Source organism: Rhizophagus irregularis, chromosome 2 (assembly GCF_026210795.1).
Source record: "Rhizophagus irregularis chromosome 2, complete sequence".
In the NCBI taxonomy this organism is placed as follows: domain Eukaryota; kingdom Fungi; phylum Glomeromycota; class Glomeromycetes; order Glomerales; family Glomeraceae; genus Rhizophagus; species Rhizophagus irregularis.
Window position 1 is genome coordinate 2,243,387 of NC_089430.1, and position 12,717 is coordinate 2,256,103.

At 28.7% G+C, this 12,717-nt stretch overlaps 3 protein-coding genes across 3 annotated transcripts; 1 reads left to right on the top strand and 2 right to left on the bottom strand.

The window, feature by feature from the left end:
* Positions 1-8,194: 8,194 nt before the first annotated feature.
* Positions 8,195-8,638, top strand: OCT59_011878 (uncharacterized protein; the record flags this gene model as incomplete). Its single annotated transcript, XM_025318608.2, has 1 exon — positions 8,195-8,638. The coding sequence occupies one exon, from the start codon at positions 8,195-8,197 to the stop codon at positions 8,636-8,638; it is 444 nt and encodes a 147-aa protein (XP_025175643.1).
* A 69-nt stretch (positions 8,639-8,707) lies between these two features.
* OCT59_011879 (uncharacterized protein) lies at positions 8,708-9,826 on the bottom strand (the record flags this gene model as incomplete). Its single annotated transcript, XM_066134084.1, has 5 exons — positions 8,708-8,955; positions 9,038-9,220; positions 9,293-9,341; positions 9,410-9,451; positions 9,533-9,826. 5 exons carry the CDS (start codon positions 9,824-9,826, stop codon positions 8,708-8,710), a joined length of 816 nt encoding a protein of 271 aa, XP_065989383.1.
* An 879-nt stretch (positions 9,827-10,705) lies between these two features.
* OCT59_011880 (uncharacterized protein) lies at positions 10,706-12,182 on the bottom strand (the record flags this gene model as incomplete). Its single annotated transcript, XM_066134085.1, has 5 exons — positions 10,706-10,959; positions 11,035-11,250; positions 11,329-11,377; positions 11,458-11,499; positions 11,586-12,182. 5 exons carry the CDS (start codon positions 12,180-12,182, stop codon positions 10,706-10,708), a joined length of 1,158 nt encoding a protein of 385 aa, XP_065989384.1.
* Between the last annotated feature and the right edge of the window lie 535 nt (positions 12,183-12,717).

Consider the following 12,717-nt stretch of genomic DNA (forward strand, 5'->3'; position numbering starts at 1 on the left):
TAGTCATACAGTGCTTCATCGTTCGTAAAAGCTGACCATATACTAAATGTATGAGCCCTAACTGCTCCAATACTACCTGGACTTCCATTGTTGTACCCAGGATAGAAATAGAAATCAGTATTCCAATTCTCAGCGATAATATCCCAAATACAATGTGCAGCGGTAATTGCCATATTTCCGTTATCAGTTCTAATTACAGTGGCGGTACAATAATCAGTTGATCCATCTGCTTTTACAAAGCTTAAGAGTCCAATAGCACTGAAATTATTATCGACAGCAAAAGTTCCTGTTGTATTACTCATTCTTTCTTCTGGAGGAATATCAACAAATTTACTCATAGGTACCATTTTTGCTCTTCTACCCATAGGTTTAGGAAATGCATAACTTGAATTCGTTAAGATTAGTATCAATACGACAAATATATATAACATATGTTTCTTGTTCATTTTTATTAAGGTAACGTATTTTTAGAAAATTGGTTGGAATAATTGAATACACAGATATATGGCAGGAAAAGTTAGTCAATTTATATGTTTTAAAAAAGACGTTTGATGCTACTACTTTCACTCTCTCATTCTGCTGTATATCATCATATTGCCTATATTAAAATTTAATTAACATGGTCCGACGAAAAAAAAAAAGAAAGATTAATCCCGATAATTCCGAATTCCCGAAATTTCGGGCTTTTACTAAAGGAGAAAAAAAAAAGAAAATTGAAAACAATCCAAATGTCAAATGTCGATTATATCCATAATCGAACACACAGAACCCACACATTCATAGTTTTATGTGATGATCGACATCATTCAGCCTAGTAGGTGAGCTCTTTTAAATATGCTAATAGGAATAGATCGTAAGGATGTGCATTAGTAGATCTGCATTACAAACACGATCTATACCGAACTGGTGCTGTCCCGATATAACCAAATTTTATGTAATATTAACAACCTTATTTTGAACATTAAAGGAAATATTTCTCATTTAGTTTTACTTGAGTTCAACAAATATAGATCAACCGATATCTATATGAATGTGACATCTTACAAATTTAGACAAAAATTTCATTAGAAAGAATTCCGATGTTTAAGTTTCCTTAACTTACTTTGGGTAATGATTATTAGTTTAATAGAATAAATAAATTTATTATATTTGATAAATAATAAAAGATATTTATTACAAACAAAACAAATGTGAATTTAAAACAAAAATTTACGTTTTATATTGTTAATTCTAACTAAAATTACGTTAAACTTCTACTAGAATTAAATCGTAAAGTCACAATTCATAAAAAAAAAGAAAAAAAGAAAATATCTATTCCTTACATAAAAATAAATAAATACTATGCCAGCAAAACTCACTTTAATTTGTGTAATTCATTCAATTGTTGAATGAGAAGTAATAATTTTATTATAATAAAAGAAGATGATAATACTTCCTTTTTTCCAAAAAATCCATCAGTTCCAAAATGGATTCTCGATTTTACATCTGGTGATGTAGTTAGGTTTACAGGAAAATTTTTCTCAATGAGGAACCTCTTCATGATGATATTTTGGAGGTAATTTTAATTTATTATTTATGTAAAAAAAATAATAACACTCAAAGAAAATAATTATTAATTCTTTTTTTAAAATTAAAAAATAAAATATAAATTAGATGACAGCTAATGCAGGTGATCATTTGACGATTAGTTCAATCTTTGTTTTTCTCATTGGTTACGTTATAAGACAAGTACAAGATGATGATGATTTATTTAAAAGTATCAAATTTAATGTTAATGAATTTGTTGGAAAGGAATATGGTGTTGACAAATTTAATATAAAATGTAGATGCTTAAAAGCGGATGAGAGAATTGATAATAAAGCGAAAAAAATCCATAAACAGATTCTTTTTCTTAATATATTCTACATTATTACAAACAAAAACATAAATACACAACTCACAATTAGAGGTTTTAATCGATTAATAATCGATTAATATTAAAATATTAAAAATTTTTTTTTTTTGACCGCAGATTGCACCAAATTGTTTTTGACCATACATTTAGTTATAGGAAAGTCTTATTTATTATTATTATCATTAAAAAATTAATACAAATTCTTCCAAGTTCGGAGAACACGTGACCAAAAATTCACAGCTCTGGGCCGCATTAGATAATTTGACCAGAATTATGGGTTGATAATTTAATCGATTAACCAATTTTTGAGATACCTTAATCGATTCCAAACTCTACTCACAATAAATAACATTAACTGAAAAAATATTAAAGACCGTGCCAACTTAATTCCTGACGCCACCCTAGTTGTTATACAAACTTTACAAATGATGAGCAATAAATACATAAATTGATACAAATTAATAGTCATTTTTAATGATAGTTACTCAGATTGAAATATATGTTATCATTTTTATATGTGTGAAAGTGTGTGTAATTTTGTATATGAAAATTTTGCAGGGACTCATTATAATTGATTATATTAATAAATATCAATAACATTTCCATTATAATTCTAATTAATATTATGCCTGACCTCACATATGTTCTCACATTTCACGTCTCTTCAGGGCCATCACATAATGCCGCCTGGAATTATCCAAAAAAGATAGGCTCTACAGACTTCTCTCAAACTTTCTCAAATTATCTTGAAACTTTCTAAAGAGCTTGTCGCTTTTCCAGAAACAAAAAGTCATTATAATTAAACTGTTTGGTATTAGGACATGATGTTATCACTAAGTACATTGGCGAAAGCTCTGAAATCGATGTGTTCAAGCCAACTTTGATCTAGACCGTTGCAGGCTTTAGAAAGTATTCTTTAAGTAACATGCATTGATTCCATCATAGAATTTTAATCTTGTCTTCGGTATAAATTTTATCTTTAAGGCTATATCTTCTGATAGTGTCTTCCAACGTTTTACCTCTCGAACAAGAAATTTGCAGTTATCATTCGTTGTCATTCGCCTTCTCAATATCATCATTTTTTTTCACAACCATTAGATCTTGAAAGAAAAAGGAAGGCGAACCCGTGAAATAAACATAAGGTTTTTACCTAAAACATATGGGACAGGATCATAAGTTTGCTCCTGATAGGCCGTCTGCTAAGAAAGCCTTGAAACAATTTAAAAAGTTAAAAATGAAAATTCTTAAAGAGCAAGAGAGATAAAATAGACATTTTATTAAAACTAGAAACGCGTTGCGCGTATTTCAGGTTTTGCTTAGCAAAAATGCTACAAATTTGTCATTGTGTAAAATTTTTTTATATATTTAAATAAACTTCACTGAAATATAATATAATTTGCATAAAAATAAATCTATGGGCTTTAATTTTTTAATCATACTGTATGCTAAATCATATATCGCAAATCAAGAAACTTTATTATAAATAAAAGTAATAAAAGTGGTAGAGAAGCAAGCGAAATGTATAATGCTATCAAGGAGAGAGGGGCTACGCGGAATCCTAGGCCATTTAATGCGAGTCCCAGCATCATATTATTTTTTTGCTCCTACATTTATGGTAAATTTCTACAGCTATCGCTAATACTTCTAACTACAAGGTTCTCTCACTTTCATACATTCGGGAGAAGTGAACATGTATTCGCATTATTACATCATGGGGCGCAACCGCGACGATCAAAAATCACGTGAGTATTCGGGTCAAAATTCGGACCTGAATACTTTTTATCGAAGCTCTTTTCTTGTCAACGGATCTACATGTAATCTCAAGTCAAGATGTCATGAAATCACGCGGTAGTTATAAAAAATTTTTTATTAATACATTCGAAAAATAAATACAAAGGATCGGGAGCCCGTGATAAATGACGTCTATGCTCGCTACGACATATTCATTACGCATGGCCTCCAAGCTATCCGGCTGTAAAGTTCCGTATGAGCGCAACCTACCGAAAATTTCTTCCATGCAACGCTTGAAGGCCTTATTTTCATCTTGAATCTCGTAAATTTGCGGTTCTTAAACAAAGGGATAGAAACTATACCATCGGAGTCGAGACCATATTCCGCTAACACCCCACTCAAGCTAAAGTATGCCGAGAACGCTTTTAATTTTTTCTCCTTACAGTCCTTGGCGAGGGCCTCATTTCATGTCATAATCTCGAAAATCTTGCTTGGTCATGTCAAGGAAGTACCATTAATCTCTTCCTCTTCTAAAATTTTGTCGCTGACTCTTCAAAAATTCGATAAGCTTGGTCGTGTCATTTTTTAACATCGTCTGCTAGTGTGATAGAGGTAGAAGCTGGTGTATTAGTTTCAGACATAGGATATTTGGCTCGGGAAAAAAAATAGTGTTACTTTCCGGAGTGAGATAAAGTTAGTAATATAGCGTAATATCACGTAAATTTACGAAATTATGCCATAAACTTTTGCTAACTTATAAAATTATAATTGATATTCTCACATTGTATAAGAAAAATGAATCCATTTTTTTACTAACCATATTACCATAACTTTACTAATAAGTGTAACAAGAGAGCTTTTATCATGACGATAATCAAACTAAAGTTCGATTCAAACCTTAATAGTAACAAATTATAATTATTAAAAAAGACTTACAACTAAAATAAATTATAAAATAATTAATTAAAATTATATAAATACTATCATCGGTCATCATATTACTTTCGTCGACCGGTTTGACCGAAGATGAATTTTGAAATGCGTTGGCATTCGACGTCGATTCTTGAGTAAGTTGAGCTTCAGCAGCAGCTTTTTCAGCTCGTCGTTGTTGGGCAGCTTCTTTATCTTTACGGCGTTTTAATAACGCTTAATTTATTATTTAAGAAAATTGTTACAATTCACATCTTCCCCAGTAACACCATCAAAAAAAGCTCGGGCATGTGATTTTTGAGCATGTGATTTGTAACATACGGCGCAGTTTGTGGTTACTGATATTTATCGCGTATTATTTAAGCTATTATTTAAGCTTTCTTTTCGTGTCTACATTACCAAATACCAAGAATACAAATTTATTTTTAAAACAAAAGGTTGGCTTATTTTCTTTACAATGGCTATAAATCTTTTAAAACAAAACTTGCAAAAAATATGAAACCTGTAGAAATACCAAGTAAGCAATAATACCAGTTCAACAAACTAAATTGCAACTGTTATTTTGACAGCCTAATTAATGCGACCTTCTCTTCTAAAAGAGCAAAACTAGTCTGTATTATAGTAGTAAGGAAGTCATATAGTCCTATTAATACAGTAAATTAGGTGAAGACGTTGAACATTTTCAAATAAGTGAACCATGCCATTAACATGGAAGGGGCATACTGATAGCACTCATTATTTACAATAATTTATTTCAAATTAATGTATTTTAATAAATTGAAATTGAATAAATTTTATTGTTAAATTAATATTACATTCTATTTTAATAAAATAATTACTCAAATTTCATTAATTTACTCTTATGAATTAACATCTATAAAATTTCATTATATCCTCAAGCAATCATCTTTGGAGTGGAGTATCTTAGGGTAAGCCGGGAAAGTTAGTTTAGGCCGAAATACTTATCTTTAAAGATAACATTGACGTTGGAGTATCTTAGGGTTAGGGTAAGGAAAGTTGATTTAGGCGGAAATACATATCCTTGAAGATAACGTAGATGTTGGAGTTTCTTAGTGTTAGGGTAAGGAAAGTTGATTTAGGCGGAAATACTTATTCTTGAAGATAATGTAGATGTTGGAGTTTCTTAGGGTTAGGTAAGGAAAGTTGGTTTAGGCTGAAACTTTTACCTTTGGAGTTAGTTAGGTTAAGTAGCAATAGCCGCGTAGTGCAATTTCAATAGCCACACTTAGCCACAGTCAAATCACATGAATCACGTGCCCGAGCTTTTTTTGATGGTTACGCTTGGCCGGCTGGGGGAGTTTACAATTCACACAAGTATCACGTGACTTATGTAAAGTGGCTTGTTTGTGGCTACATCCACTATCAGATTAATAGACTTTTTTTCCTCACGAAACGGTAAACTCTTTCTTAATGAAACAAAAAACAACCTGTTAGTTCTGCTAGGAACATCTGGATGCGGAAAAACAAAAACATATTATGAGTTACTATGTTATAATTGAATACTTTACTTTGTAGCATCACGCAAGGGAAATGGAGGCCCATATGACATTGACAACAAAGTACCCGCTGTGCGATTCTTTCATGAATTTTTACGCTACAGTCAAACCTTCATATAACGATATGTCGGGACATATATGAAATTTTTAGGAAATATCATTATATCAAAGTTATACCGATATTTATATGTCCTCAAATACAGTCGGAAAATAAAATTTTATCGGTATATCAAGTTTTTAATAGTATATCGGTGGTTAGACTGTATTTCATTGTATCAGAACATCCTCAACAATATTAATCCACACTTGCTGCAAGAGTGCTGCAAGCCGATTTGGAAAATCCTATGATGATCAGTTTCGTGTACTGATGCTGCAACGTTTATTATTAAGGAAGGAAAAGTTTTAACATATTGCTGCAAATTTTGCTAGTTTAATTTAAACTTTAATGATTTATTATGGATATATGATTAAAATATTTTTGCTTGTATGGTAAAATTAATCTCTACATAGACTTTAATGGAAGTCAAATTCTCAAAAAAAAAAATTTATTACGTGATTTATGACTGTTACATCGTTATTTTTTAAATTTTGAATGTTACTAAAATCCAGAAAATCGTTTTTTTTTTAATTGAGTATAATTTATTTAATTTTAAGGATCCAGGGTTAAAAATTTACCGCGAGTTGATGATCAATGACATTAGCTTCGATAACAAACCGTCAACTTGATTACAAATATCATTCCTTAAATATTGGTTTATTTATTTATTTTATTGATGACATTATTCCTTTTAAAACAAAAATATCACAATAACCAAACCGACCAAATCCTTTTAATTTTGTACCATCCATTGCTAGTGATAGTTCAGAATGGTCTAATGTTAATCAACTGATGCTGCTCATCCCGATACAAGGCCTGCACCAGGAAAATGAAATAAAAGAAAAAGAGATACTTGGTGCCGGATTATTCTTTCATACTTGAAGATATACCTGCTTCACGTAAATACCATTAGTGGTTGTAGTAATAAAGAACAATTGTGTAAATTATTATGAGTAAAAACTAAAACAAAAAGTCTCTAAAGACAAACTAAAAGCAAAAATATATCAATTGAAAGAACCACATGGATTTTCGAATATCTAATTTTGTTGAGATTAATGTTGGTCAGTGCCATAATTCTGGCCTACATTATATTTTAATATTTTAATTAAAATCAATGTGATAAGAAATGACTAGTGGCGAAAAAAGTTGCGCTCACGTGACATTTGGCCCGCATTACGGCGTTATACCCCTCAGATAAATACAGTATAAAAAGTGGAAGCGCGGTGGGGTGTGACGGTCGTGATGAATAAAATACAGTCACGTGACTGCAACTTTAGACGTACGTCAAATGATGAGGTCATTTCCATTTTCCAAACACTGATATGTGATGATTACCTGCGGTGAGACTTATTTTATTTATCCTATTAATTTATCCGATTAACAATGATTTTTTTGTTTTTTTTTAAAGAAATATATATATATAATTCATTTTCGATTATACACAGCAACTTTAAATTTTATAAGGTGATGCCGTTAAATATGAAGAAAATATTCTTAAGACATGCTAAATTCCAATTTCTGTATGTATACACTAAATACTTTTTTAGGTATTATTTACAATTATAAAAAAAAGATTAGATTTGTCGCAGCACTTCTAAAAATAAGAAAAAAAGAATTTTTTTTTCTAAGGATGATAAAGAAAATTCCATCAAGAATTTCTTATTAAAAAATATATATATATATATATCATATTACTAATTATAAATAATCGTTGAAAGAGATTTTCAAAGATGTACATTAGCCTATACATCTTTGTTAATTAGAAATAATCGCTGAAAGAGATTTTCAAAAGACGTACATTAGCTTATGCATCTTTGTTTGTCATTTTAGTAATATTAACAATGAATAATAAGTTTTTCTTTGATTAAAATATTAATATGCATGAGATCTAAAACTTATTTAGTTTACAATAAATCAAGTTTAGGGCGCAGTTATTGTTATCTTGGCATTCTTTTTTTTCTTTTTTTTGCTTATAAAAAAGCAATGACTCTTACCAACTTTTTTCAAAAAAAAAAAATCTACAGAATGAAACATTTTATTTTTACAATAATTTTATTTGCTACGCTTTTAATGGCAAATGCTCTACAATTTTCACAATGCTCCGGAAATTATCCAAATCCAGTTAATGTGTCTATATTACCTGATCCTCCCATTTTTGGACAGCCTGTGGAAGTCTTTATTTCCATAATGGCATATACAACAGTCGAAGTTGGTGCATATGTTGATATTCAAGTGAACAATCCTGATTGGGTGTTTCCATTCACTTTCCAACAAGATATTTGTAATGATAATTATGTTAAAAATTGTCCAATATCAGATACTTATCAATTTAATTACCCATATTATTTCTTAGTCGGCAGTAAAACTTTAACGGTTAATATTAAAGCAAGACTTGTGAATCCAGATAATACTATTTTAAGCTGTATCGATGGTAGTGTTACTATACAAGCACCGGTTTCACAAAAGTAGGCAAAAGTTAAACTATAGTACTGTTAAAAGTTGAATAGTAATTTTTTATATTTATTGTTATTATCTTTATTATGGTGTACATATTGTATCTATTGGCGGTTTCATTCCCTTCATCTGCTTGGATTTATTGTATTTATGAATAATAAATCCAATAAATCCAACAACAATTATACTAAGAATAGTAGTTCCTATTAAAATATTATCTTTAAAAGGAGTGGTGTCAACTCTATTATAATAATCCACTTCAGTAAAATTTGCATAATCTCCAATCTTATAAATAAGAACATCATTACTAGCTTGTTGGGTAGTTCCTTGACCTAAGAAAAGAAAATAAAAATTTGTTATAATAAAATCTTTTATTTGTTTCACTTAAAAATAATAGTATTGAATAATGCGTACCGAAAGCGATAAACATATAATTATTATAAAATGTCGCAGTATGACCTCTATAAGGAGCTTCAATTATAGTTTCATTTCCATGATACCATTCTCGTGTTTTTACATTTAAGACTACGTAATAATTTTCTACCGGTGATTTCAGAGCATTAGCCCCCCCGAATACAATAATCCTATCATCATTTGCTTTATTAAATTAAGAGAATTTAATCAGGATCAGAGCTACTTTAAAAAATAAAAATACACTTTAATACTTACTTAAAACAGCAGTATGTTGACATCTTTGTTCTGGTGAATTTTTGGTTTCCTATTTTAATATATTATAAGTAATTTGATAGTTTATAATATTTTACAGTAATTATTAGTGACACGTACCCATTTATTCCACTTGTCGTTTATAGTATCATAAACATCTAACTATTATTAAAAACATAAAGCGTTAATCCTTATATATAATCGTACATGCATATAATAAACAAAGAGAATTAGTTTACGTGCATTAGTTATATCTATTAATCCATTATTACCACATCCTCCAATATAAACTATTTCGCTAGTATCAGGTAAAAAAGTGGCAGTATGTCCTTCTCTTTTAAGTAATGTATTATCGATTGTACCATGAGTCCAAATATTTTTAGTACTATCAAAAATATTCGTTGTGTTATAACGTATGTATTGAGTATCACCAAATTTTCCGCCTCCTCCACCTCCAAAAAGATATACATTGTTATTATTATCCGTAACTGCGCTCAAAAATCTTCTCCTTTCAACCTCATTTTCAGAAACTGCCATATTTTTCCATGTTAACGGTGATTGTGTTGTATCAAGCGTATATATTAACTGTATCGTATTTTGAAGAGCACCTATATCTCCACTAAAAAAGAAAATCGAATTTTTTGATTTACCAAAAACGGTAGTTGCTGCTCCATAATGTCTTGGTACTGAACCACCCAAAGTTACATTTACAAATGGTAATGAATCTTTCGTTTTATTAAATGATTTTGAAATATCAAGATAGAAGAAATCATTTGTTAAAAGGCTTTCATTATTTTGACCGCCAAGATAATATATTCTCGTTCCTATTAATGTTGATGTATGAAAAACTCTTCCTTTTGGAACATATTGTTGACAATTTATATTAACAATGATTTGAAAAAAAGTTATATATAGAATTAAATTTTTTGGATTTATCATTTTTGTTTTTTTTTAAAAAAAAAATATTTTTTCCCGAAATATGCTGTGTATTTATAAAAAAAGTATTTTTTTTAAAAAAAAATATATATATATATATAGTTTTAAAAAAAAGAAAAAAAAAGAAAATGAAATTTCATTTTCTTTATATATATAGAAATTAAACTATTAAATCAGCTGACAATAAGCCATGTACATGTGCCTAACAATTTTAATTGTTTTATTCGGATATTTAAAAAAAACGTTTTGACAATCAATTTAATCAATTTGGTTAATGCAAAGATAATACGAGTCACATGATTTGTGCGTTTAAATACTTTACGTTTGAAAGTTTTAATATTGCTATTTTCTCTGCAAATTCATACAGTATAATAATTATCAATATAAAACAAAATAATGTCTATAAAAGAATGAATCTAATTTATTTACTTTTGTGAATTGAAATGCGTATTATATTACATCTAATTAATCTAATTCTAATTATGGTTCAGACATTATAAACACTGGCGGCCGTTCCCCTGGGTACTTAACAAATTTATTACGAATTTTAATTCCAAAAAATCCAATAATAATAGAAAATAATACACTTATTACGGCTCCTACAATAAATATAATTTTTTTAGATGGATCTGGTGGATCTTCAGTCGTAAGCACTTCAGTAAAATTTGCATAATCTCCAATTTTATAAATTAAAATATCACTATTAAATGGTTTGTCTGTTGAATAGATGCTGCCTAAAAAAAAAGGAAAGTTACTTATTAAATAATTACGAATTTTATTGTATTTTCTTTTTTAAAAAAAATACTTACCAAAAGCAACGAACATAAAATCATTAATTAAAGTTGCAGTATGTCCTACATATGGAACTCTATCTAATGAATTTGGCACCCCATGATACCATTCCAATGTATTTGTATTTAATACTACATAATAGTTTAGTACCGGAATTTCAGTACTTATTACTATTGGTAGTTTTGTTTCAATAGTACCAACTCCCCCGAATATAATGATTCTTTCATCATTTGCTTTAAAATTGATCAAATTTTTATTTTATTAATAAGAAAGATTAAAAGATGTAAGATAAAATCATTCTTAACACTTACTAAAAACAGCTGTATGTAAGTATCTTGGTTCCGGGGGATTTGTGGTCGTCTATTATCACGTTATATGAAAAATTTTAAAAAATAAAAATTCATAATTTCTTTTCAGTTAACAATAAATAATACACATACCAATGTATTCCACGTATCATTTGTAATATTATAAACGTCTATCTATTATAAAGGTATATATTATTTGAATTATACAGTACGTATATAAAAATTGTAAAATATTTTATCGTAATTACGTGCTTACGTACATTAGTTATATTTGCGAATGCGTTTTCACCATAACCTCCAATGTAAATGATTTCTTTAGTTCTAGGTAAAAAAGTAGCAGTATATCCTTTCTTTCCAAGTGGCCCATTTTTACCAATAGTCCAATTATTTAAAATAGTATCAAAAACATTCATTTCATTACTATTATCGAACGGTTTAGTAGCATCAACAAATTCACCCCCAAAAAGATATATTTTATCATTATTATCTGTTATCGCAGATAAATGTCTTCTTCTATCAGGTATCATACCTGAAATTGTTATATTTTTCCATTCTAATTGTGTTATATTAAACGAAAACGCTAATTCAGATGAACTAATAGATTTTCCCATATCTCCACCAAAAAAGAAAATTGAATCCTTTAGTTCACCAAATGAAGTTGTTGTTGCTCCATAATGTTTCGGTATATTTAAAGATTTATCATTTAAATTTACAAATGGTAATGTTCCTTTTTTTTTATCAATTTTTTTTAATTTATCTAGATAAAAAAAATCATTTGTTGAACCTTCTTTTGATTTTCCGCCAAAAAAAAATATTTTTTCATCAATCAATGTTGCTGTATGAAAATTTCTTTCCATCGGAATATCATTTTGTTGACAAGTTATTTCTAAAATTATCTGTAAAAAAATTATGTAATAAATAATCAATATTTTTATATTTTTCATCTCTTTTTTTTAAAAAAAAAATAAATAAATAAATACAGTAAATTAAACATCGTTATATTGTGATAGTTAATAAAATTACTAATTTAAGCCAATAATTATTAACCGATATTGGATCAAATGAAACATTTCAATCGGTGTTTAACTCCGGATTGATCGGCTTAAAAATTTTGTGACAAATCTGCTGCATAATAGGCATAATAGGCTAACTATATTTCTTTCAAATTTAAAAACAAATGAAGAAACTGTGTAACATTTCATTGATCCAATTATTCTATTTGAATTTCCTATTTGAAAAAAAAAGGTTTGTTAAACAAATCAGTAAAGAAATGGATAATTATGGATAATAACTCATTCTATACGGAATATATGTCATAATCTACTTATCAGAAATATTTTTTCAGAAGCCAGAATTTGGTACTAAATGCCGATACTGTATTTTCATCATCAA